Genomic DNA, 27503 nt, shown 5'->3' on the forward strand with positions numbered 1-27503 from the left:
GCAGCAGCATTTTCTCACTCTGTCTCTCTCCATGGTGCTGAAACTTTCAAACTGAAAAAAGGCTTTGTGTCTCTGTCCATGGTGCAGAAGAATCGCAAGCCTCTCTCCCTTTCTCTTTTTGTATTACTTTCAAGCTGACACTGCAAAAAGTAAACATGCATTCCATACCATGGCTGTGTTTCATTTCTAAATGTCACTTTTGCTCCTCCTGCATGTCCCATTCATTTCCCCAAAAATCCAGTAGTCAGAATGTGCCAATATTAGCTATACAAAGGCTACATTCATGTATTTACATGTTGTGCCTGTATTTAGCGCACTAATTATCAGTTTTAACCCCTGACACATGGGTGCTGAGAATATAAAAAGCCATAACTATCCCAATATATTACATTTTTTATAAATGTATTTAATTATGTTTTTCTTCTTCTGGCGAGTCTTTATTGTGCTGATTTGATGACGCATAAAAGTAGTTAAATCTGACATGTAGTTTCATACTACTGTATACTAGGGCTGTCCCGAATACCATTTTTCGGGCTCCGGATATTCGGTAGTAATCAGCAGTGAATATTCGAATATTCGGTGCGGAGAGATTTTTTTTTTTTCTCAAAAAAATGTCATAACACGCTCCGAGACACCTGACAACACGCTGTTAAGCAGAAGCGCAGAAAGAGCATACTATTACGATTTATATTTATTTATTGTTTCAGTACTCGCATACATTTAAACTAAATGTGTCCTCTGGATTTAACCCAGCCGCAGTGCAGCGCCCGGGGACCAAATCTGGTTCCAAATTCCGTCAATAACGTTTTATAACCTGAAGATACAAAATACATATTTCTGTTATAACAACAATACTTTTAATAACATAGCCGTAACAGTAGGCCTAACAGTGTAATACTTGTTACCGATACAGTAGACAGTATTTAAATAAATGAAGAACGAAAAATAAATGAACGAACTGTATGCCAATAATTGCCTTAGCCCCAGATGTTCCCACATTGCTCCTATTGTTTTCACTATTCGGATAAAATTGAAAAACTAATATAAAAAAACAATTCGGTTGCTTGCTTGCAACTATTTTCCAAGCAAAGCAAGTGCACGATTTTATCATGTGTAACTTTACTGTTTAAACGGCGGATAAAGCAGCTTCATCATGGCAACTTCACAACAGCTAAGCTAAGCTAGGCTAGTACTTACAGCAGCCAGTTTCTTGTCGCATATTTGGCACACTGCCTTCTTCTTACCGTCGTCCAATTTAAAATGGTCCCACACAGCTGAAGTCTTCGGCATTTTGTGTTCAGGTGTGTGAAACGAGGTGAAGCGTGCCGTTTGCGTTCGTGACTGTGAGTGAATGCGATGTCAGGAGCACAGGCTGAGATTGTATATATTTCCGCATTTTAACAGTGCAATTCAAAAGTATAAATATAGTATAAGAATATGGCAATTCGCCTTTATTGATAGCATACATTTAGGGGAAAAAAAAACAAACAAAAAAAAACGAATATCCGAATAATGAAATTAAAACCCGAATAGTTGGCCAACGAACGAATATTCGAATAGTCGAATATTCGGGTACAGCCCTAGTAGATCATTTACCCTGAATGATGGGATATTCAATTCAAGGCAAACAAACAAACAAACCAACAAACAGTTAAGTACTGCCCATCAGAAACACGAAACATTCAATTCTGAATGTTGGACTTGTCTTAGTGCAACAGCTGTGTACATATCACAGCAGAGAAATACTCAAAGTACATGCCAAAGAAACATTATCTGTTTCCAGTTCACTCAATATAAATCCTCAAGTGAATTGTGTAGTAAACTGGGCACTTGGTGTTGATGTGAGTGGGCCTTACTTTCACCTGTCTGAATATAACCAACACCTTTCACACAAGTACGCTGCTGGTGCCTCAATTTCCATCTAAAGTAGCTATCCCATCTGCTGAGTCATACATAAACCATATGTATCCAAAACACAAGGCAATGCATTGTACACACAGACAATGGCTGCATAAGGGAATACAAGAACTATGTTTCTCTCTGACACACATATGTACATAAATACAAGTAAAGAATAAAGCCCAACTGACATGACAACTACAGCTGAATAACAACTCTATCTCTCTCTGTTTTTTAGACACACACACACACACACACACACACACACACACACACACACACACACACACACACACACACACACACACACACACACACACACACACACACACACACAATGACATGTCATTGTTCGACACGGACATGCTTCATATGAATGCCAAGCACACACACATGCATGGACAGCCACCAACAAACACACACACACAGTCTCCACAGCCCTGTCTTTGACACACCCTTGGACACACACACACAACACACACACACACACACACACACACACACACACACACACACACACACACACACACACACACACACACACACACACACACACACACACACACACACACACACACACACACACCTGACCATTGCAGATGCTCCATAAATAGAACGATGTGTTTGGGCTGCGAGCCAACAAACACTGTCAGTAAATAGCGAGCGGTGACAATGACGTGTCACACCACATCACATCATATCAAGGCACTGTAAATAGCAATTTCATGTCAGCAGCTCTATTGCCTCTCGCACATAATGGGTGCACAGGGGGTATTTATTTGACCTATAACATGTTTTACATCCATTGTTGCAGCCATAAAGCTTTAACCCTTTGATTCAAGACTGTGGTTTACTTGAAATGTACAGAAGCCCCTCTCCTGTGTTTATGGGAGTGACAGGTCAAAAACTTGTTGGTTTTTTTTCTGAATTGAATTTAGTATTACAACAAGGAACTAAAGAGACATTTAGAAAAATTAGACCTTCTTTCCACCTCTTCTTAGGACATGAACAAAAAGAGGCCAAAGAGATTCAGACATAGAACATTCATCACAATCATTAGTTGTTCTCTTACTTGCCAGGACTCAATGCTCTCTTAGTTTTTGTATTGTGTTTTTCAGTATGAATATATCACATGAACGCAAGATGTTAACTGGAAATAATCTTCATTTAATCATGGCAACATGATTTTTACATCAAACAGCAAAAACATTGCAACCTTTATCGCTTTTGGTTGTGTGTAAATGATGTAAATGAGGAGTTTGATTCGTCTTATCTTGAAGTGATGTGTCTGTGTTTCAGTGATTGAGTGTTTGATGAGATAAGCCAAGCACCCTCCCACACACTTTACGTCACTTCTTATTTCTACAACGCTGAGTTCTTGTTGGTGCTGGAAGCCCCAACCTCCCTGGTCCCTCACTCCCATTCTCCCTGAGCTACTAATGTTTATCTATCTCCCTCTCATCCTCACTAACAAACCTCTACCATGTCTTGCATCGTTCACTCGTTTCTTTCTTCCATCCCTCAAGGTACGTCTCCCTTATTCCCCAAACAAATGTCTCTCTGTGCTTTCTTCCCTCACTTAAGATTCTCCCAATCCCCCTTTATTTGTTCCATTTGCTTTGCCTTCATTATTGGTTTTGGCTTTCCCTTCTCACCCTCCCTACTTGTTTTGTTTCCGTAGGTCTGTGCTTGTTTTCAAGATTTCATTTTAAGAGGGAAACTCAGTGGGGGTGAGAATCTCTTTTCACAGAGAGAGGTTAAAGGAAAACACACAAAGTAATGACAGGCACTTATCTACATTATGCTCTGCCTCTTCTTCACTTCTGCTTTCTTCCATTTACTCGACCCCATCTATCTTTTTCTATCTGCCATCCTCCATTTCTTCCTCCTAAATCCCCCTTATTTCCCACCATCTTCTCTTCATGTGCCTCTTTTCTCCCCTACCCCCTCCTCTCCTCACCCCTCCTCTCCTCACCCCTCCTCTCCTCACCCCTCCTCTCCTCCCCCCATCCATTAGCAGTTATTGAGTTTTCTCTTTGTGTTGCTGTCCTCACCTCTGCTCTATCACGCTCACTCTTCTGCAACTGTAGTGGCCCCTCACTGTGTTACTGGCCATGCACGCACGCATACACACACACACACACACACACACACACACACACACACACACACACACACACACACACACACACACACACACACACACACACACACACACACACACACACACACACACACACACACACACACACACACACACACACACACACACACACACACACACACATAACCTCTGCCCTCTCACAGAGTGTTTCTTGTGTCTAATTGCTGCTAACTCATTTAGCACTTCATGTAAGCTCAGCTAGGCCATTTAACCTATTGGCAAATAAAAATGTACAACATAACTTCAATGATTAATAGAGACAATATTTTTATATATTGATACATACATTTATGTTTGTTCAAATACACATGATGTCCTTTAGCCTGAGAAAAAGGTGTTGTTTTAGGTATATGCAAATGGTCCCTTTCTAGTTATACTATACTACTAGTGATACAGTTTTTGGTTGCTAGGAAAATCCCTTCATTTGTACATGTCTTCTCAGTTTGTATGCGCTTTGGCTACCTGTGGTTCTACATGGTGTGGATTTGATGGCTGACCTTAATTAATTACAGTAAACCACACGCTGAGTCTAAAGAAGTTTCACTCCACAAGGCTCCAGCTGGTAAAGTCTGGATTATAAAATAGAGATTAAAAACTTTGAGGAATAAAAAAAAAGGTTTTATTGAACTCTGCAAGGGACATTCAACACAAATATGTTTTGACATGTGGGAATTGTGGACAAAATGGTAACATTTTCTAAATAGTGGTTGATTAAAAAGACTGTTTTTATAGTTTTAAATAACGTCTGTCCGTCCTGGGAGAGGGATCCCTCCTCTGTTGCTCTCCCTGAGGTTTCTCCCATGTTCCCTTTAAGCTGTGGGTTTTCTCTGGAAGTTTTTCCTTGTACGATGTGAGGGTCTAAGGACAGAGGGTCTAAGGACAGAGGATCTAAGGACAGAGGGTGTTGTTTTTCTCATACTGATATTCTGAACAATCTGTGCTGTTGTATTTGCTGTAAAGTGTCTCTACTGTAGGCTATTTTTATTATATGTACAGCACTTTGGCTCGACCAAAAATCGTTTATAAATGTGCTATATAAATAAAACTTGATTTGATTTGAAAGGATGTGTACTTTTAAATCAAATCAAAACATATTTGTATTATATGTACACTTACAGTGTAAAGCTCAAAGCAACAAAGGAAACAGAATGACCTCTTATGTGTACTTGTGCATATTTGCAAATGTGTTAATCACTCCAGTGAACCAATAATACACGCTTTCTAGCTAGTAGAGTAAAGATTCTGTAATAGTTTCTGTGTGTCTGTTTGCAAGCTACTCCTACTTCATCAGACCACATATATTGGCTGCAGAGATTCAGTTATTAAAGTTAACAAATCAATTCGAAATATAGCCTATAATGGCTCTTTTGTTCTATTGTAAATCGCACTACAGCTAGTTTACTCTCCACAGAGTAGTGGACCTTTTTTGCACAGAAGTTATGTGCAATAGGAAAATAGAGATGTAGCATCTCAGTAAAACGTATAGAGTGCAACACACGTTTAAATGTTTTCAAATACCTAATGTATGAAACTGAATATGATCTCATAAATAAACACATGAATAATTGTGCAGGAGTTTGCCTTAATGAGCTTCAAATGGCTTCAAATTCTTCTTTATTTTTCTCTCAACGGCTTCTCTTCCATCAACATGTTTGTACCTACTGTTGCAACTGTTTGTGTTGTTGTTGTTGTGCGACTCTTCTGCCTTTGTAGACAAGGTATGGAAACACCTTTCATAAAACACAACATATATACACACTACTGCTTTGCCTCTTGCTGAACTCAGGAAGAGTTTTCTGAGTTCACAAACAACACAGTGCAAACAACTAAGGCTTCACAAACTAGGAGTGAATATGAAAATGAGAAAGGAAGTTTTACTTTTACAAAGCGTCTTCGAATGCATTCAATGAGTCAATACCACGGTTTACTTTACACAGGAATAAACAAAAAATGATAAAAATAAATGTTGGGAGTTCTGTCTCACTTGGAAGATTACATCAAACCTATCAATTATTATTTCACTTAGTGGGAACGTAAGAGAGAAATTGTGTTTTTGTTAATCATGAAGAACGACTTGAGCCAGTCAATCAGATCATATTAATAATAAACCATTACAACCTCTTTATCAGAAACTTCACAACATTGCAGAATCTCGAGGAGGATTGTATGTTCCTCTGACTGTCTGCATGTCATTCAGTCACGCTCCCTTTCTATGCCATTGTTTTAAATAATTCTCTCCCACCTATTTCTCCTATTCTCTCCTTCATCTCTCTCACTGTCTTTCTCACCCATTCTCTCTCTCTTTTGTTTCCCTCTCCTGTGACTGACAGCTGCTGCTAAGACTTCATCCACGCACGTCTAAGTCCCTCTCACTCCTTAATTAAAGGAATTATTCATCAAGAGTCCTGTGAAATATATATAAATAAAGCAAGGAGAGTGGGCTTTGTTTAATTGTGTAGACTTGACGATGGAAGTGATCACAGCCCAGTAGGACTCTTTTACACACAGCAGGACACAAAGGCAGGGGAAATGGAGCTTCTTAAGCAACCGGCGTGTGAGTGGAGGAACGCTTCTTCTGGGTTGAATAAAACTAACGCGCAGAGACGCTAGTCCAGATGGGAATACGCCTGCGTTATGATGAACATGTGTGCTGTGTGGAAAACATACTGCAGCACCCTGATTTATAACAGTGCGGTGACTGCAGCTCAACTTTTGTCGCAATGCAATGTGACATCACCCACAAACACAATAAGTTGGCCAATACAATTGAATTAAGTACACAGTCCTGGTACATTGCTCTGTAAGGTAAACATGGTATTTCTGCTGTTCACCTCACAATTGTCCAGACCGCAGATAAAATGATTGCTGTTGACAACAACCATGAACTTTTGAGAGTTGTGAAATCCTTCCTCATGATGTAATAAATCGCTCTGCAGTGTTCTGGTATCAAGAAAAGCTTCCAAACTTATGAATCCATTGGTCAAAGCAGCCATGCTGGATTGTATTTCATCCTCACACTGATACCTGAAACAACATGTGCCTATCATCTTCAATGCAGCCTCTTGGATGGTTGTAACGCTGTGCGGTTTGAATCTGAGAGAGCTTCAAAATAAACTGTGCCGTTGTGAGGGGTTAATATTTGAGCTGTATTGGCTTTCACTAAAGTTATTGTTATGTCTGCTCAATATTGACATACAGATATCAATACTAGAGAAACATTAGTCTACACGATCCCTACTGTAAATGTTGTGGCAATATAAATGTACTATAACTGTGACAGGGATATTGATCTGTGTATGTCTATCAGTGTGTGTGTGTGTGTTTGTGTGTGTGTGTGTGTGTGTGTGTGTGTGCAATGTATTCAACACATTTATGAGAAACCCCCAAAAAGGAGTTTTGCTTCTCGTTCCAAAGAGCATCATATGCTCCATGATCTTGCACACTTTGTAAACCCCACTCACACACACACACACACACAGTCATGCACACACTCACCAAACACACACCGCTTCCTCCTACCTTGGATCTTTCTGAATGGAGTCAATGGATGGTGAGCGCTGCAGGCTGCCTTCAGGCGGCAGGGCGGGTCCTGACTTGCTGTAGGGTGAATCCACCACCGAGGGGCAGTACTGCAGGGTGCGGTAGGGGTCCGCCACATAGGGGTCCGAGCCGTACATGTCTCCAACAACGCTTGAGGTGTAGCCTGGTCCCACCGTGGCATAGCTGTTGTTCCCGCCACGGCTGTAGTTTCCTGTCCCTGCGCTGTGACTTGCTGTGCGCTGCAAAGGGGCGGAGTCGACACCAGGGGAGGATGGAGCTAAGGTGGGAAAGTAGGGACAGAGGACATAACTTAGGACCTGGTCATAGGCACGTTGGGTAAGGTCTGGAGGGCAAAGGAGAAGACAGGAGGATAAGAGAAGAGGAGGGGATGACAAAATGAAAGGTGAGGAGAAGAGGAGAGGAGAGGAGAGGAGAGAGGTGAAGGGGAGAGGAGAGGAGAGGAGAGGAGAGGAGAGAGGAGGTAAGGGGAGAGAGGAGAGGAGAGGAGAGGAGAGGAGAGGAGAGGAGAGGAGAGGAGAGGAGAGGAGAGGAGAGGAGAGGAGAGGAGAGGAGAGAGGTGAAGGGGAGGAGAGGAGAGGAGAGGAGAGGAGAGGAGAGGAGAGGAGAGGAGAGGAGAGGAGAGGAGAGGAGAGGAGAGGAGAGGAGAGGAGAGGAGAGCAGAGGAGAGGAGAGATAAACAGGTTTTTGGGAAGAGACAAGCGTATCCATATGGATGGATAAATATTGGCCACATGCCCGGGACCAATGTTCAACAGACGGAAAGACGAAGAGAGAAAGAGAAACAAGTTTTGTTAGTTAAAGTTCAGAATCATTATATTGAGTGCTTCTTCAAATGTTACAACAATCTGAATAGATAAAGTACTAAGAATTATGTGTGAAAACATTTGAGAAAGTCAACATTATAACTGAGTATGTAGTTAAAACTATTTCCACTGAGGGTTTGTCAACACTTTGTCAGACTCATTAGCCTGCCATTCACATACAATGGAAAATGTTAAGTCTATTTGTGGGTAGCTAGAGGACTGCTGCACATCTGCCTGGTGGAATAATAAGGACTAAAGAAATCCATAAAATAATAAAATAAGTAAAAACATCAAGCTATCGCTCTTTGGAGTGAGATGGGAATTGAAAGGGGATTTGCTTGTGGGATGTGGAGCTTGCAGGGGGACAGGAGCTGTCACCTGCTGTCATGTAGGAGCAGCAGATCGCTCATACATCAGGGTGTTAATGTGAGTCTGGGGGCCTCATTTCTCTGGCTGTAAAAACACTATGACAGACAGCTTGTGCGTGTGTGTAGGGGGGGGGTCCATATAATTGTTCATTAGAACTAAGGTATGTGTACACAGAAATAAACACCTACACACATGCAAAACACCATACATGTGTTCTTCAGGGAGTGTGTGATAAATCCTTGAAATCAATACGTGGCGTGTTTGACGGGGCCAATCTGACACAGGCCAAAGAGTTCATCTTCAGACGAAAACTAGCCTTTAAAACTGAATGCAAACCACTACAAGGCACGCACTTTTAAATGTACACCTATCACACACATCATGTAACCCCCCTCACACAAACACAAAAAGAAAGGAGGTCTTGTGAATGCGAGTGTGTGTGTGCTGAGGTTGAGTGTCTCATTGTTATGTGAACAACAAAGCTGCTCTTTAGCGATGTCTTGAGCGGTGGCATTTACTTGACCTTCACACCCCTGTTATCACTCTTAAGCTTTTACACACGAACACACACACACACACACACACACACACACACACAACACACACACACACACACACACACACACACACACACACACACACACACACACACACACACACACACACATACACACACACACACACACACACACACACACACACACACACACACACACACTGATCTGCCCTACCTATTATCTACCTAAGGCAGATTGAACACATCAGTCATGTTTCAGAGCTCTTTTTTTCCACCACACTCTGGTAAACTCTGACAGTCGGCCCACCAGAGGCACAACAAACCTTTCGGATGGCATATTTTTATGTTCTGATGTGAACATTGGGTTAATAATAATAATCCTTTGCACAGCCAGACAGTGAACATTTTAACTTTCAGACTTTGCCATGCAATGCCCATGAGGGTCAAGGCTGTTGGAGCTATTCTACTGATGCCCCATATTTGACAAAGAACCAATGAATAAGGCAGGGACAGAGAAACAGTAAGAGAGCCTGGGAAAAAGAGAGAGAAATGACTGAGAGTTGAATGATGGAGCTGCAGTTTAAAACAGACCCAGAGAAGAGAGAGGAAACAACAGGCGGTGGAGTTAGCGACAGTACAGCTGTGTAGAACAGAGGGTATAGGAGGGTAATGAAGCAGAGTTACTCCCATCAGAAGCAAATCCCAGTCTATTCTGTACTCATTGAATGGTGTGTGTAGTGTGTCGGTCCTTTAGAACGTCTCATTAGTAGCCGGGCCTTTGGGCTAACAGCACCAGTGTCAGTGTCACAGAGACACTTGACATCCAAATGAGACAAACCCTCAGAGCCAAATAAGGGCTGGGAGCATAGTGAAAAGAAGAGAGGAGGAAAACATAAAAAAAAAGGGCCTGTCTAATTATTTTCATAGCCCGTGCTGTGAGTAGGGATGTCCTCGGGTGAGCTGAAAAGGAAAGAGGAATGGAAAGAAAGAATGATAGAGAGATGGTAGGGAACAGCGGCAGAGAAAGCTCCCTAAGATGTCCTGCCAAATTACTGTTTAAGCCCGTTCCTTTGTTTCCACATTCTCTTACTTTGTATGCAGCTTCCCCACGCCTCTTTACGCATTAGGTTTTCTTCTTCGCTCAATCTTGCTGTCGGCTCTCCCTTTCTTCTCCTCCTCCCTTAAGTAAATGGAGTGCTGCTGCATTTATCATTGGCTCTGGTAATGGTGTGTTCTGACTGATGACTTGACCTTTGGGCCATTATTGCCTGGCAAAAGTCAGTGTGCGGGTGCCTGTTTATGTGTGTGTGTCGTGTATTTCCGATGTGTTTGAGTGTGTATTCTTTTACTCCTGTCCTTTTGAGATCCTGTTGGGGTTTAAGACTTTTGGAGTAACAGCATTTATTTTACAAGTCTTCAAGATATTTAGTCAGTTTGGATAAAAGATAACGATTCTAAATATACTAAATGTAGATTTTAAAGTAAATCATGTCATTTTAAGGTTGTGTGTTATGGTTTAAAAATAGACAAGTAAGCCAAATGTGTATACGAGTTTGTTTTGATTTGAAAAGACCAGCACCAGGGAAAGTTACTGGTGCCGTTTCAAGATAGATTAACATATCGTGAAATGTGCGTACAAACAGACACACGCATGCACGCTCCACTAACACCTCTCACCTAATGCTCTAGTGGCGTGAAATTGTGTTGGAGAGGAAATGAAAGGGCGGGTGTGTCTTTGTATTCCCTTGCCTCTGCGTAGAGTAAACACATCGCGGCTGTGCTCCGGCTGGCAGATTAGCGAAACGGGCAGGGAAACTCTATTAGTCATTTGATACAGTGATACCTCTGCAATTAGCCAGTCAGCTGAGGGGCCGGCTAGCTGAAAACAGTACCCACTTTTTCTCCGAGCCGAGGGAGCACTCGTTTAATTTACAAAAGATGGAGGAAATTAAAGAAAGAAAAAGATAGACATGGGGGGGAAGTAGAGGGGGATCAAACCAATCCACCAAGCTTCCCATGTCCTGATTATTTTATCTCTGCCTCCATTTCTTTCCATCCTACTCCGTCTATGTCACTCTGTTTTTCTCTATCACTCTTGCCCTTTTCTCCTCTTTCTCCCAGCCTCTAGATGTGTCCTGCTCTGTCTTTAACTGCATCCATCTTTTTTTCTCACTCATCTCCTCTGAAAAATTCCCCTTTCAAAGTTCGGTATTCTTTCGCCTGTCATCCTCTCTCCGTCATCCATTCATTTCATGTTTTCCTCCCTCTTTCTTCTAACCACCTTCTGTCTCTCTATCTCTCCCCCTCTATTGTGGTTGTCGTAGACTATGTGATCAGAACTGAGGACATGTCCTTTCTCTCGACACGCTTCAGCGCTCAGCACGATTACACAAAACCCCCCAGTACAGTCTCTATCCCTCTCACATACACACAGTGGCATGGACACACACAAGCACACAAACATGGATTCCTAAATATGCAAGTGATTGACAAGGGCTGAACGTGCATGCCTGTAACACGTTTTTTTTATAATACTTTAAGGTCAAACAACAGCATGCATACAGAACCTGTCTATAGCAGCCACGGCTGAAGCAAAAATGCACAAACTCACACACACAAAACACACGCTGCTTGAATGTGGAGGTGAGTAGGGATTAGTTTCTCCTTCTGTTTATCCCTGGGAGAGCCTCCTGGCCAACACACAGCTCTTGATGTTCCTGTGCTGGATGCACTGGAAAACACACACGCACACAAACATGCACACACATGCCCTCCTTTGCACTTGAAGTATCAAGTGTGAGCGTTTTACAGCGTGGGAGCTGTAGGACACTTGTCCCTATGAGTCAAGGTGCCATGTCTTTCTCGGAGCTAGCCACTTAGACACAGCAGGTGCTGCAGGCCAGTGGCTGCTGCTAAATGTTCCTGCTGGGGAAGGACAATTGAGAAAGTCATGAAAAAAGGAGTTTGTTCCTTTCCAACTGAAGGCCACTCCATTTATAGAAGCCATTCAGCCAATTACAATGCATGCATTGAAATTCTTATAAAATATATATATATATTTTAGTGAGGGGCGGCAAGTAGGCTGCCTTATTACTATCTGTAAATAAAACATAATATATAATACATTTATATACTGTATTATACATTGTGTTTTGTAATATAGATATTGATGAACACCTCTCTCTCACAACCTTGAATCTAAGATAAGTGGGTCTGAAAATGGTCGATTCAGTCAGAGTAATGTAGTGACGGTGAAAGGGTTTATGCAAAAGGAGCGTAACAGGAACTTTGATATTAAAGATACCAACCTTTGTGAGGCCAATGTTAATAATATGCATTTATGGTGCGATAAGAAACAATAGAGAGACAAAGCACCAGAGGAAATAAGCAATGTTATAAACAATAACCTGTAAATCAATTAATGAATAAAACATGTTTCAAACAGCAGCTTTGAATGTTTCGTTTCATCTGATGAAACAGTCAATGTTGCTTTTGTGCCGAGTTCAATTTGATCTGTGTGATCTCTGAGGACAAAAACAAATGAATGTTTATTTCTTCAGTTATGAATTCATTACTGCTGATAAAACGAGAATATGCTAATCATGTTAACTGAGATAGCATGGGACACAAATGGAATATGTGCACGTTTCTGTGCGTGCTTTGTGTACCAGTTTGCTGTGTGATAAATAGTTATGGTCACTAGCGTGTGTGTCTGGGAGAGGATGCCCACATAAACCTACATTTAAGAAGTGCCATGTGTTTTCACAAGGGAACTATTTTCTGCTGATGTGTTGAGTAAGTCAGATGCTTTGAGCTGGTAATTAAAGCTTTCTGAGGCTTCAGCAAAACTCACTGTAAATACTGTACAAGTTTAAGCCTTGCTATAAGTCACGTGGACTCAACTTGTACTTGATGTGCGCTGAGTTAATGGTACTATATTAATGGTGTGTGTAACAATTACGTTTTTCTATTAGAAAACGATCTGAGGTGAGAAAATCACCTAAGTCCCCTTTTGTTTAGTTCTTTGCCTTTTTGTTGGTGTTTAAAAGGAAAGCAAGTTCATTAAAAGATCAGCAGGATCAGGGGCCAAGCTGAAATTGATCCTGGCCAAACAAACCTAATCTCACCTGGCGACAAACAGAGCCTGGTGAGCGACACATTACAGCGACTGGGGAGAGGCTTCTGCCAAAAGGTCTGACAATGCTGCAGTGCTTCAGCTTCCAGACTAAGGTTTAATCAGGGTCTAATTGATTCAGGTCTACTGAGACTGGTCTGTTCCTACTCATTCTGCCATCATTTCCACTATGCACTCCAATGATCATTACAAACTATTGTATTTCTAAAAGTCACACAAACTTGTTTGTAGAAATGACCACAATGACTTTATATTGAATACTGCCATAGAGTACAATATTATTATTATTATTCATATGTATGCATTTGTACTATATATGTCTGCCATTGTGTATTTTGCTATATCAGGGTATATGCAGGAATCCTGAAGTCAAATGTAATACCTTTTAAGACCTTTTTTAAGACCCTTTCCATACATTTTAAGACCTCATCGGCACTTCGAGTTTTAACCGGTTACATTGGCGACACACAGTGATTGTCCTTCCTCCTTATCTTCCAACCATTTGGACGCAAACTTGCATTTCCCTATAACGATGTTGTTTAACAACCGGCGTAAAACGGGCCTTCGCGCGCTATCAAGCAGTGAGCGTGCGATGTCCTGTTCAGATGACGTCCAATCCAACGGGATGCCATAAATAAACTACACAGAATCACACTACACACCTACGCCATGATTACATTCAGGCAGACTGTAGAATGCAACCTCTTTGGACCATTTATATACTTATTGAAAACAAGCTACACAATGTAATACCTTGGAAAATGCCGTTTAATACTTTTTAAGACCCCGCGGACACCCTGTATACAGTATATTAAAAAAGTTACTCACCATGTTCAAAACTTTATATGTATATCAACTACATCTGCATACTGTAAATGCACACACATACATACAGACCAAGAGACTATAATTAGTATTATAAGGCACATTTGGACGCCGGTGGACATTTGCAGGGTGAAAGGGAGCCTTTTTTCTTCTTCTTTCATTTCAAGGATCTGTCACTTTCCCTGCTTAAGAGGTGCCCTGAACTTCTCCTGCCTCCTGGCCAGAATAAAACGCGGTGACTCCATCCTCTTCGTCTTTACCCTCCTCTCTTGGGCTTGTTTTCTCTCTCTCATCTCCATCACTCTCTCTGTTCTGTCCCCCTCATTAGGATGTCAGATTTCATTACAGAAGGAACACAGCAGATTTCAAGGGGGAAGGAGATTGGTTTAATGGTTTGATGCAAAGCCATCGTCGTGTTTCTTTCTCTCCCTTTTACTGTGCACATGTGCTGTATGTGAGCACACTCATGCTGGCGAAAGGGACCAGTGCTAAGGAGCTGCGACTTCAAGCGAAAATGTCCAAGATGAGCCTCTTTATTTGCAAAGCTTTTCGAGTGGCTGCAGAATAAAGGGCTGTCCATGGGGCTGCCTGGTTGGCAGGTGATAAGGTATAAACACTTGGAACAAAACTAAAGGACTGACCAATTAATCTGTAAATGTAAATTGCATATATAATACGAGACAAAATGCATAATCTAATTTTTTCTACCCTGCACTTCATCGTTTGGTTATCTGGTTTGATTAATGGCTGAGATATAACCTTCTTTTTAGTGACTTAGACTTTAATGGCTTAGCAATAAATTATGTTAGAAGAATTTGTGTCCGCCTCTTTAAAAGATACTGGAGGGAGCAATGTTAAACTGCATAACACCCCTTATCAACAGCGATAACTCAACCCGGCTACTAGATGCATCTAACAAATAGCCGTGGCATTGAATCTACCCATCCTGACTGTCACCACCTGAGCTACGTGCAGGTCTGATAATAACCTATTAAAGAGAAAAAGTGCCACATCCATTCAGAGCTGATGTTGCTCCCAGTGGTCGGAGTCATTAATACAGGCACAGATAGCTTTCATGAAACAAGGAGGCAGGGTAAACAGAATAGAGAGCGGAGGGGAAAACAAGGGGGCAATGTCTGAGGAAAGAGCATGGAAGAAGAGGAAAGGAAGGCGTGATAGAAGGAAAGGTTGCACTCTGAAATATTAGACTTTTATAGTTCAAATAAAGGAGAGAAAATAAAAATAAATAAAAAGGTACAAATACATTTCAAAGAAAGGAAACAATAATAAGGAGAGGTTAATGATATGAAAGCAAAGTGATTAAAGGTGGGGTAGGTCATTTTGGAGAAACCAGCTCGAGTGTGCTAGAATTTGAAAATACACAACCGGAAAAAATCTGCCACTTCCTCACAGAGCCCCTCCTCCAACGCACACGAACGCGCACATGACCAATGAGGGCACGAGATAAGTTTGTGCACAGATGGAAGAGATGACATTTTTTTATGGATTTTTTGTCAAAGCACTTAAGATATTCATTGCTATCGGGATGTTAAGAGCATTCCATGGAATATAACAAAAAGTGTATCTCGAGCCGGTTTCTCAAACTTACCTACCACACCTTTAACTGTAGTCTGATTTTTCTTTTAAATACAAGAGATCTTTTTGGAGATAAACCCGTTTGTAAACCATCCTGAGGCTTCGATACTGACGTGCCTCTTCTATCTAGCAGCATTCATGTGTATGCTGTGACGACGCAGGAATAATCGCTTGAAATAGGCCACATTAACCTGCAGTCCTCTGGGGCGCTGGCCTGGTTTAATCCAAGAATGAAACACTGCCTACACACGTGCATAGTGCAAAAACACACAGATACACACTCATACTTGCACAATAATAATGTGCGGTGCGAGGATGTGTGTGTGTGCTTGGTCGATAGGAAAAGAGGATGAAGAGGGTGAGCCAGCAGTCAGTAAGAATAACTGTGTGCATGTGAGAGTGGTTTGGCCAGAGACACACACAGTCATACAGGAGCAGATGTTTAGCACAGACTTATTTTTACATTTTCCTCAGTTGCATTTAGCTGCGGTGACATTGCTATTAATCCAACACTCAGCCCAACAGTGAACATAACAGAGACCCGGGCTGTGTGGACTAGGGATGAATGGAAAGTGAGCAGACAAACTGGGTAATTTATTGACGGTGTCTGAAACTGGACCTGACTGAAAGGTAAAGTGTGTTGTCAAACTGTGTCGACTGCGCTAAAAGAAAATACCTGCAGACTTCCTAAGACGACAGGTGTGTTAGTGTTTCTACAAGAAAATGTTGAGAGCAGACACAAATCCAAAGTTCCCAAGATGTATAGTACATCAGAAGCACCAATGTGTCCTGTTGGCTCACTACCTCTAGCCTCTATTTGGGGAGCAAACAGCCACAATTAAAACCAGTGTGTGTACAATTAAAGTCACTTGAATTGCTTTTGTTGTATCATGCAGCTCCTCTTTGTAGTTAAGTGTCCAGTAATGTGGTGGCCCACGCTCTCATTGAATACTGCGAGCTTCATTTGACTGTAAGTGCCTTGTTTAAATTGGCCTTGAATTAGCCTGACACTGTGGATTGTACATAGAACCACTGAATACAGCTTTGCACATTTTGAAATGAAATATGCACACAAACGTCTCCAATCTCTTCGCCGTGCAGGAATGACTTATAGCATTAATTACGTTGATCCATGCCAGCTTAATGAACCAATAATGGGAGCCTGCCATTGCCAAGAAAAGGCGCTGTGACATAATTAATGACTTACCGCTTACTATGTCAGCACAGCCCTTATCAGTTCACTATGTGCTATCACTCTCTGCATTATGAATCCTTATTAGACAACCGCCTAGTCACTGCACTGACTATTAACATGACTTTTAAAACATGCTGCGCTAAGGCCAAGCTTCGATTCAACGGTCCAGTGACTTCAGGGCGGGGTTCATTTCGGGGTGTTGATTTACCGCTGTAGTTACATGGACTAAACACAGTAGGCTGAAATAATGAGGTGAAAAAAGGCTCAGGCTTCAATACTCTGATGGAGGGTTTAGCACTACGAATACCAGACAATCTATTAAAATACTGTATCGTAGTAGAAGCGTATTGTAAACCTCAGACGTAGCAATTAAATGAACACGGTCTAATCCACAGTCTATTGATTTTTGTAGCTGCAGAGCAAACTTCCTTTGTGAGGCTTCTTATACCCATTTTTAAACTACAAATACAAGGCACAGTAAATTATAGATAACAGTGGATCCTCTCTGTACACTTCTGAAGAGCAATTGTTTGATTACTTCCTGCTTGCAAGGACAATTCTATTTGTACTATGCACTGTCCAGGAACCAACCGTAATCAAAGCAATATCCCACACGAATAAAAAGCAAACCAATGACCCCTCTAACTCTGAAGTGTGCTTCAAAGGCTACACTCAGTGCTTAAATGCAAACTCCAGCTGCTTTCAAGTGAGTCGAACTGATCAACTCAGACGCTGGTCTAAAGAGGCGTATTTAATGCTACGATTCTAACTCAAATGCTAATGATAGCTATTAAGAGTAGGCTGGTTAATGACATCCAGGGAGCTGTGAACGTGCCGTGACCGACTTGGGTGTTTTCATGTGGGTAAGATACGGTAATGGGATTAACATGGCGTACCTAAACCCACATTGTGATAAGCTCAATGAGGCCCTATTAAAAATACATTGCTGGCAACAATGGAGTTACGGAGGGTGTGGGTAAGAATAAGTGTGTCTGACTGTGTGACTTTGATAGAAAATGTGCCCAACCGTGCTTCTTTCTTAACTGGATTAAAATAACAGAACAAAAGTGTTGATGGCCTTTTATAAATGCCTTGTATTTTTTTTACATCCAATATGTTTTTCTCCACCTGGGTTGTTTGAAATGTGTGTGATTTACCTCACAGCATGAAGTATGAGCTTTAACCATACAGGAAAAGGCTGTAACATTCAAGTCATTGTTGCATTTACAGTGTATCGTGCATTCTTTACATCGAGTAAGTGAAAATCAACTAACATGAGGAGAAGGCTGTGTCAGCTATACAACGTTATGCAATGTTCATAATGAAGTTTACATTTGCAGGGAAGGCCTTACCGGTGTTGTTGCGGTAGGGGCCTGCGTCCGGCCCCTGGCCCTGGCTAAGGCTCCTCATAGGGCCCTTGTTGTGGTAGACACGCTCTTCATAGATGGGATCTATATGGTGCTCTGGGGACCCCAGGGGCCGAAGGGGCTCCTGACTGTGCTGACTACTGTAGGATCCACGAGAGCCTGGAGAAAAGGAAGAGGGAGAAAAAAGATGAAGGTCAGATGAGGAGAGGATGAAAGAGGGAGGATAACTTAAGGTATGGGAGAGAAGGAAGGGCAGAATAGAGGAGTCGAGCTGATGGATGTTCAGGAGGTCAGGACAATAAAGGAAATGAATAGAGGGAAGGAAGATGTGTTGCTGTTTTCATTTCACTTGACTCAAAAAGTAAAACTATGTGACTCGGATTTCTGACATGTCCATTTTCACCCTGTACATTTCTCTTTGCTGATTTATATGGTAGACAGATAAGGGTGTGTGGGGCAAGTGGTTAGAAAGGCACCAGAGTGAGAAACTAAGTAGAGAAGGAATGACAGAATAATAAAGAAAGATTACATAAGAGCACATGACAAATAGGCATATACAGAGAGACAGAGAAAAAAAGAGCGTCAGAGAGAGGGATGCCTCTGTAATTCATTTTTTAAATCTCCGCAGAACACATTGCTGGTCGTCAGCTATAAAATAATGAGTTGTAGTCCCCCCCCTCTTGTTCTGTGTTTGGCAGGAATCCCAAAGACACAGGGCAAAGAAGACGTTGACAGCAGGCATTTGTTCATTACACAGCAAAGTAAAGCCTCCCTCTGAAAACACAGAGATAAAATAAAATTAGGAAGGAGTAGAAAAGCAGAAGACTGGGGGAATGGGAAGAAAAGTCAGCAGGGCTTGGCATGTCAGGAGATGGAATTAAAAGAAGTTGACATACTCATATATACAAAGCCATATATGCACAGCAATGAGAGACTGAGAGTAGAAGAGATGGTCCTGTGGAGTTAACGTCTTATCGCATTAACTCTCAATGCTTGGCAAGTGGTGTGCAGAGCATTTTTCAGAGTGCTGTGCTTCAATACTGGGATTCAGACCTCAGCGTGAATCCACTGTCAACTTAACAAAGTCAAAACCCTACAACCCTTCAGATCATATCAGAAATCGATGCATGCGAGGGACTGAGCATCTCAGTGCGTGAGGCTATGCTGTAGTTTTTGTTGCAGTTTAGGATCATAACTGCTCAACAAAGCAGACAAGTTAAAGATAGTATTTTAAAGAAGAATATCCTAAAACATTTTTACTGAACAACCTAAGAGGTATGTTGGTGCAGCACCTTTGGGGATGAGCTAGAGTGTGAAGCAGCAGTTTGTCTCATATTATCATGGGTAGAGAGGCGATTTACAATAGGGCTGTGCAATTAATCGTATTTTAATCGCAATTACGATGTTGGCCTGCCACAAGTACGAAAACAACATAATTGAAAAAAAACAATTATTTTGCTTTGCTAGGTTGTGAACATATTTGATCTAATTTATTTGTATTTATCATATTTATATATGTTTAGTATCTTGTGGTAGTGCGCTCCAAAATATTTGTTGATCTTGTTTATTGGTATACATTATTTTGATATTTAATATAAATGTATAATTTATTTTTGTATTGGTTTTTCAGTTGAATTATACGTTCAGGGTAATCAGCAGTTAAAAACATACTGTTGAAATTATTATTTCTATTTGTTTTAAAGTTCAATAAATGGATGTTTTCAAAGTTAATGGATAATCGTATTTAATAATCGTGATATCAATTATTGACCAACATAATCGTGATTATGATTTTTGCCATAATCGCACAGCCCTAATTTACAATGTTGCAGAAAGAGTCAGAATGAGGGAGTAAGATAAAGAGACAGAAGAGGTCAAAAGACTTGAAATGAATGGAGAATGACAAATGGATGACATGCTGGATGCTACAACATGCTCCACTGAAATGAGGTGAATATAGAGACAAACAGCGGGAGGATAAAGAAGCAGCAAAGAGACGGAGATGGTCAGAATATGCATGAAGGAGTGCTAATTAGACTCATGGACACACCCATTAACGGCATGACTCATCCCAGCCCTCTCTCTTCCCTCATCCCTTTCCTCTTTGAAGTCTAGGGGAGTCGGTTTGATTTCTTTATTCATTTATTTGTTTGACTCACAAGGGCACACTTGTGAAAGTACTGACCTTCTTCTTTCAAAGGGAGAGAGCATTTAAAGAGGAAAAGAAAGAGTGACGCAGAAAGAGGAAAATAGAGACCCTCCCATGATGCTTCATTCAGCAAATATAAAAAAAAATAACAAAATGTAAAAACCAACTGTGGTCCCTTGATGCCTCTGTTTTATGTGTGTGGTTAACAAGAGAGCAAACTAAGCATCACGCCTACAGTACAAAGTAAGATATCAAATGATTATTCTTTGATATGTAACCATGTACCGTACCTCCTGCAATTCTACCAGGAAAGCGAGTTATATCTGTTATTGTAATATTTTCCTCGTATAATGCCATAGTTTCACTTTGGCAAAATGTAAAATGGGACTCAGGACCTCCAAGCAGAAAGCAACTAGATGGAAAACATTTTTTATTTAAGGCAATTTCAGTTTTCCACAGCTTAACTTCACTGTAGAGTAGGTGTTATGGAGCAGGTAAGTACCCCTCGAAACAGGCCACTCAAAAAAACTCTACTGTGCTTTTTCCAGGTGGATGTTGTCCACCGAGGGAAGCAAACCTCTGACTGATAGTTTCCACAAATAACTCTCCGCTGGTACAATTTCTGTAGGGTACCAAAAGTCACAATTTCAAGATAAATCTTGCATTTCTAGGATTGACAAGTTGAATTTAAACTGTCCTGATCAACCACAACTCGATTAATTCATATGAATCTTGCCAAAAAGTTCATAAATGAAAAGATTATTTAAATTTGTTTTAGAAAAAAGGTCAGCCTTTTGCACAGGATGCTGTAACAGAGACACCAATTTGGCATGTAATATATGTGAGTAAATAAAAGTAACAGTCATCTCCGAGACACAGTCAATATCTCTTATTCTGCAACAAAATTATAATCTGAATATATACACAGCTCACAAATGAAACCACTGATGAGCTTTTTCATTCCTTTTGAAGTTGTTCTTTATAATGGCAACAAAAAGCTGTGACATCTCTATTCCGAGTAAATAACTCTAAGGCACTAACTACAAGACTCACTAACTACACACTGATGTGCTTATTGAAATATTGGATAATTCAAAAGACTTAAATGCAGAACTTTTTTTGTCTCTTTTTTGTGAGATGCATTGATTCAACAAGCTAGATAAACAGACACAAATGCTTAAAAACATATTAGCATTTTGAGAGATTTTCTAACATCCCTTTACTGCTCGCAGTGCAGTTGGTTTACCAGCATAATCAGGACGACACACAGTAAGGTTACTAAATTCCCGCGGTGGGTTTAATGTGTACGTGCATGAGAGTGTGTGAACGCCCACCTGCCAGACTGCCAGGCCTCTGCAGAGTCGCTGTAGCGTAGAGCTCGTGGTTGATCTTGTACTGGTCAGAAGCGTGGTGAGCTGCCAGGCGTTTGGGAGACAAAGTGGCATAGCTCCCTATGCCTGAACTCATCTGCAGGGACAAGAGTTGTTGTTTTGTCTTTAAAATATTGTAAATTACATCAGTTATACCCTGATGAAATTACCTCTTGTTTAATTACTATATGTTAGCAGTCGAATATGTAACAGCTGACATGGCTGACTTGTTTTGAGCCATGTACTTTAGATAGAAAGACATTGTACCTGTCATTGTGTCTTGGAAATATATTTACTTTGGCTTTTAAACAAAAATTGACACTATGTGTAAACCATGTCGAAATCACTTAGCCTTAAGAATGTAATATACGCTGGAGAAACTCACGCAGAAAAAAAACTTTTCATTATTGTAGTGTGACAAGTAAATCCTAAAAATGTGCCTCAGAAACCAGGGTTCAGATAAGGTGCTGTTTGGAAAGATAACCGCATTGAAGAACTAAAATTGACTGGTATCGATTTTTTCTGAATGTATGATTCAATCTGTAATTGCTCTGGAGCTACGCCATACTTTGTCATGATTAAAGATCTTCTAAAGTGGACAAGACTATAATAAACTCTCTGACACCTAGCCGCCCAGCATCAATCAATATTATGACAACACAATATCATACCTAGATACATTTTACAACTGTCAATTACAGCTCTGTTCCTGAATATCAATAATGGGCATTTGCACTGTATATACTGTACTTTGAAAAATAACATATGTACTGTTGTTGCTGCATGTAATAGTATTATGTTAAAACTGTACACAGTATCATTATATAATTATCAAACCAGATCAGGATAATATTTAACTGACAGGTTTTATAACCAGTAGCATTTGCAATGCAGGTTGGGTTCATTCTGCACATTAAAGGAGTTGTTTTTATATTCTGGTAACACCAAATGCTTTTCTGTACCTGATGGAGAGGGGACGATGATGAGCTGGCCCCTCCCCCAGATGTAGAGTTGGGTGGAGATGCGACCCTTAGGGGAGACCCGCCCCCTCCCGCTGTTGTCACAGCAACTGTAGTGCTGGAAGACAAATGTGCAAAGCAGCATAATTTCATGAACAATAATGACTTCAAATGATTCATTCCATTTCACACAACAGTTATATGTTTGTATGTAAGTATTTTATATGTACTGTTTGCTAAAAGACAGTCCAAAGATCATTTATTCTCCTTAATGTGTTGGTCTGAAAAACCTATACATTAGACTGATGTGTTAAATACAGCAATCACCTTAAAACACCTTCATAATCAATGTCACGGTCACTGTGGATCTGTACCTGTATGACTTGGCCAGGCGAGTACCAGGAGACGGTTTGCTGGGGGAGGAGGAGGAGGGCAGGCGTTGAGTGGTAGAGTACCCCGGGGTTTCAGAGGAGGATCCCAGGCGTTGGAGTTTACCTGGGGAGCCTGAGCCTCCTCCTGCAGACAGAGGGGAGCTGACACGCTGGGTGGGTAAGGTGGAGCTGGAGTAATAGATACCTGGACAGCAGAGAAAGGAAATATTTAGTGAAAAGCAGAAGAATGAGTAAGAACATTGTTAGGCAGACATCAGTGAGTCTTAGTATATTCTTGAAATGATATCACCTAGTAACCGGGAGAAATAGTCTGCCCAATCCAAACCTGTTGCTTTGTTATTGAACTTAGAGCTATTCATTGATTTTCTAATAAAAAACACCATGTTCGAGCCAATGGTGATTTATAAGAGTACTTAGTACCAGAACACCTTAGATCAAAGAGCAGTGGGGGACTTTGTAGTCATACAAACATACTCAGCATTCTGCTAGTAGCACATCTTTTTCATTTCATTGGCCTGTGCAGTATGTCTGTCTCAACATCTCATCTCAACATCAGTATCTCAACATGCCATGTCTGTGTATCCACAATGTTGTTGCAAAGTCAGATTCATTTATTGTAAATAAAATGCATCTCCATGGACAAAGACCGAGATGAATGGGGAAGAGAAGGAGGTGAGTTCTTACCTGACCCTGCCCCACTCTGTGATTGTTGATGCTGGGCTGCACGACTAGATGTCACCTGAGGGGATGTGGGGGAACAGAGAGCAAGTGAGGGAAGAGGAGCCATGACAGGGAAGAAGGGATGAATAGAGTGAGGAGGGAGAAGTTGAAATGGGGGAGAGACAGAGTTAGAAACATTAGATAAAAAGAATAAAGAGTAGTGGCCATCGAAAACTTGAATGCACAATGAGTACAGTGAAGCCTTTGATGAGCACTGAATGAACCTAGAGCAGCTGGTAATGAAATCCCCACAGAAAAGAGGGCGATTCAAACAGACTCAGAGAAGCCCTAGGAGTTTGGCTGGCTGAAATAATTTCTCATAAAGCCTTGTCGCACCACCTACTCAAAGTTAAGGGAATGATTACACAGTCAATTGTCTATTCCATAGTGTATTCATGTCTCAACATCCTTTAACGGCCATCTGTAAACTTCAATATTTGGATATATTATATTACGGAAAAAGCCAAAAGAGGAAGACAAAGCCATATGATGTTAAATCAAATACAAAATCCAATTATGCTTTGACTACAATGTGCAATTAATTTGTAAACAGACAAAAGACATGATTCAGTGTGAGGCAAAGCTTGAGGTTGGGCTTGAGGCCTCTCTAACACACATCACATTATGGTCGATCATAATATATTCTACCAAATCTCCAGAGACAATGTTTTAAAGCATAATGCTGGTGCTCCACTTAGCCTCATATAGCTTTAAAGGGGATTCAAACATATTACTACTGGACTGACTGGCTGCAGTTGTACAAGGCCACATTATGCACACGCTGAGTCACCTTGAAGCACCGTCATCACTGCATATACAGAAGTTAATCTACGACAGTCAGAGACATTGATACTAAAACCTTAAAAGATACACACAATTTGATTTGCTGACATATCAGGAGAGGCTGTCACAAACAAATATCAATCTCAACTACTTGAGTGTTTGACATTATAATACCTGTAAATTGGAATTAAATGGACGGACACAAACATTTGAACACATTTAAACAGCACACAATTCAAAAATATAAAAGACAACAAACATATTATCATCCAATAAACGGGTGTCACAGAACATGCCAATACACACACACAATAAAAATCCGGTGTTATGTTAAAAAGCTGCATTTGAACACTTTCCAGGTGTGAATACTGGCATCTTTACTGTAGTGCAGACAAAATGAAAAAGCATGTCTGCTACACCTTCCCTGGATAAATATAGCAACACACACAGACACACCATCTCCCATTCGGTTCTGAATGGCAGTTCCTGGTTATATTTCCCTGCTTTGTGATGAGCCAAAGCATGTCGGGCGAAGACAACAAGCCTTTGGTTGCAGCACTGCTTTGTTTGCAGAGGGGTCATGAAAACTGATTTATCTCTGGCTGAGAGGATTAGCAGTCTCTCTCAAAAAATCTGACACACAGTTTATGGAGGCACACAGACAGAGTAGCATACACAGGCAGACACAGATAAGGAGTGAAGGAATGGGAAATTGGTGAAATGACAAATAGGTAAGAAATGTCGGATGTACGGTAGCTTCTATATATCGTCTTACAAATTCTTGACTCAGTTTACAGAATAGGATTCAACCTTGAGTTACTGCTCCACCCTGATCTCAACACACAGGAAGTAAATCCTGATTGAAGCTGTAACTTGTCCCGCTTCACAAAGGGTGGGCTGTAGTTTTACTCTTAAACTAACCCTGGATGGTAAACAAACCGGCAGCATTTTTGAAAATGTCAACATATGTGGTCATGCACTCGGATATCCAATAATTAACAACCTCAGTTTTTCCAGTACTATGTGTTCCAGCTCTGCGTGTCACATTTTGGATGTGAAGAAAATAGAATGAGCTGTAACGAGGCAGAGATGTTCACAGTATCCTTCGTTGTTAGTAAGCTATTATTCCCTGTGTGTGCACTCTTTCAGCTGCCCCTTTAAACAAAGTTAAGCAAACAATGCCTTTAGGTCCTAGCCATTTATCAAACAATGCTTTCATCTCCCTGCTATGCAGCAACAGAGTGCAGCTTACATCATTTTCCATCAGTAAATCCAGCCGTATGCCATATTTGCAACTTTTCGTCAACTAATCATCCCACCAACATTTCTCCAGAAACTCCATTAACTACTTTTTATCTTTCCTGTACATATAGGAAAACCTGGTTTTACCAATAGTTATTCCATATTCGTTAACGACTACACTCGTGCTGCTGTCATAGCATTAATAAATGAAGATGCCAAAAATAGCACTTATTGTGTTCTTTAGAGCGCATATGGAAAAAGGTTTATAAGAGAGTAGATTATAAAAAGTGTCTATAAACAGCCAGAGAGAGAGATCTTAATCAGGATGTGAGACACTATCAGGAACAGTGTGCGCCATAAAGATCTCCTTCATAAGTCCCCTGTGTTGGTTTAGTAGGTTATGAAGCCAAGTGAGAGATGTAAGGCTGATGAGACGCAGGACACATGACTTTAACTTTAAGAACCTAATTAATGTCTTTATTTCCTGACTGTGTTCAACACTGCAGATGTGCTCCAGTCATCAGGATGCAAAGTGAGACAGAAATGGACCTTCAGACTGATGACAAGGTGAGTGGGTGAATGAATAAACAGATGGATGGGTGATTCAGCGGGTAAATAAAAGATGAGCATAGATGAATTGTTGGCAGAGTCAACTAATAAATAGAAAGCCTAACACTATGTGAGGAAGATGACTTTCTCCATCCCAGTCTGTCATGCTGCTGTGCTGCTTCTTTTCTCCTCCAGTAAAACACTAGGATGTTTGAGGTGCCATGCATTATTAAAGCTGGGCCTCTCAGGGTTATAAATACCCCACAGAACAGCAGCAACATACCAGACCTTTCACTTTCTCTCTCACTCTCCATGAAACAGTCACCTGGGCTAACCTTTGAACAACCATTGAGTGAATGAAAATAAAAACATGCATGCAAGCTGCACCTGCCTTTATAACAGCACTGGCTTGTGTAAAGCTATTCTGTGAAAAAGCCCTGCTGACAACACTGGTCCCATTACACTGACAAGCCCAACACATCAGAGAGGAGGACACACACACACACACACACACACACACACACACACACACACACACACACACACACACACACACACACACACACACACACACACACACACACACACACACACAGAGAGAGAGAGAGATGGTGAACAGAGAGGACAGGCAAGGAAGAAGGGGGGAGAGAGAAGAGGACAGGAACACTGCAATGTAAAGTAAACAGAGGAGAAGAACACAGAATACAGACAGAATAAATACTCTTTTTGCCTCATCAGCCCATCCATGTATATATGCTTGTCGTTCTGTATTTCTATCTTTTGACCTCAGGTATTTCTCACTTTTTCAGGGAAGGAATGGGAGCTGTCTCTGAAACCAGTTCTGAAATGAGCCAGACTGTGGAGGGAGTTGAATGAATGCGTTCACAAATACAGATATCATCCAATTC

At 41.0% G+C, this 27503-nt stretch overlaps 1 protein-coding gene across 2 annotated transcripts in view; it reads right to left on the minus strand.

Annotated features, from left to right (window-relative positions):
• Positions 1 to 27503, minus strand: part of ctnnd2a (catenin (cadherin-associated protein), delta 2a) — a 232945-nt gene that overhangs the window by 88128 nt on the left and 117314 nt on the right. For both annotated transcript variants that reach the window (XM_034212013.1, XM_034212012.1), the window contains exons 7-12: positions 23986 to 24040; positions 23284 to 23485; positions 22913 to 23027; positions 21915 to 22047; positions 18417 to 18590; positions 7583 to 7880 (exon numbers count right to left, since the gene is read on the minus strand). In XM_034212013.1, coding sequence (XP_034067904.1) covers positions 7583 to 7880; positions 18417 to 18590; positions 21915 to 22047; positions 22913 to 23027; positions 23284 to 23485; positions 23986 to 24040 — 977 coding nt within the window. The remainder of the gene's footprint in view (positions 1 to 7582; positions 7881 to 18416; positions 18591 to 21914; positions 22048 to 22912; positions 23028 to 23283; positions 23486 to 23985; positions 24041 to 27503) is intronic.

This window comes from Gymnodraco acuticeps, unplaced genomic scaffold, assembly GCF_902827175.1.
Source record: "Gymnodraco acuticeps unplaced genomic scaffold, fGymAcu1.1, whole genome shotgun sequence".
Lineage (NCBI taxonomy): Eukaryota > Metazoa > Chordata > Actinopteri > Perciformes > Bathydraconidae > Gymnodraco > Gymnodraco acuticeps.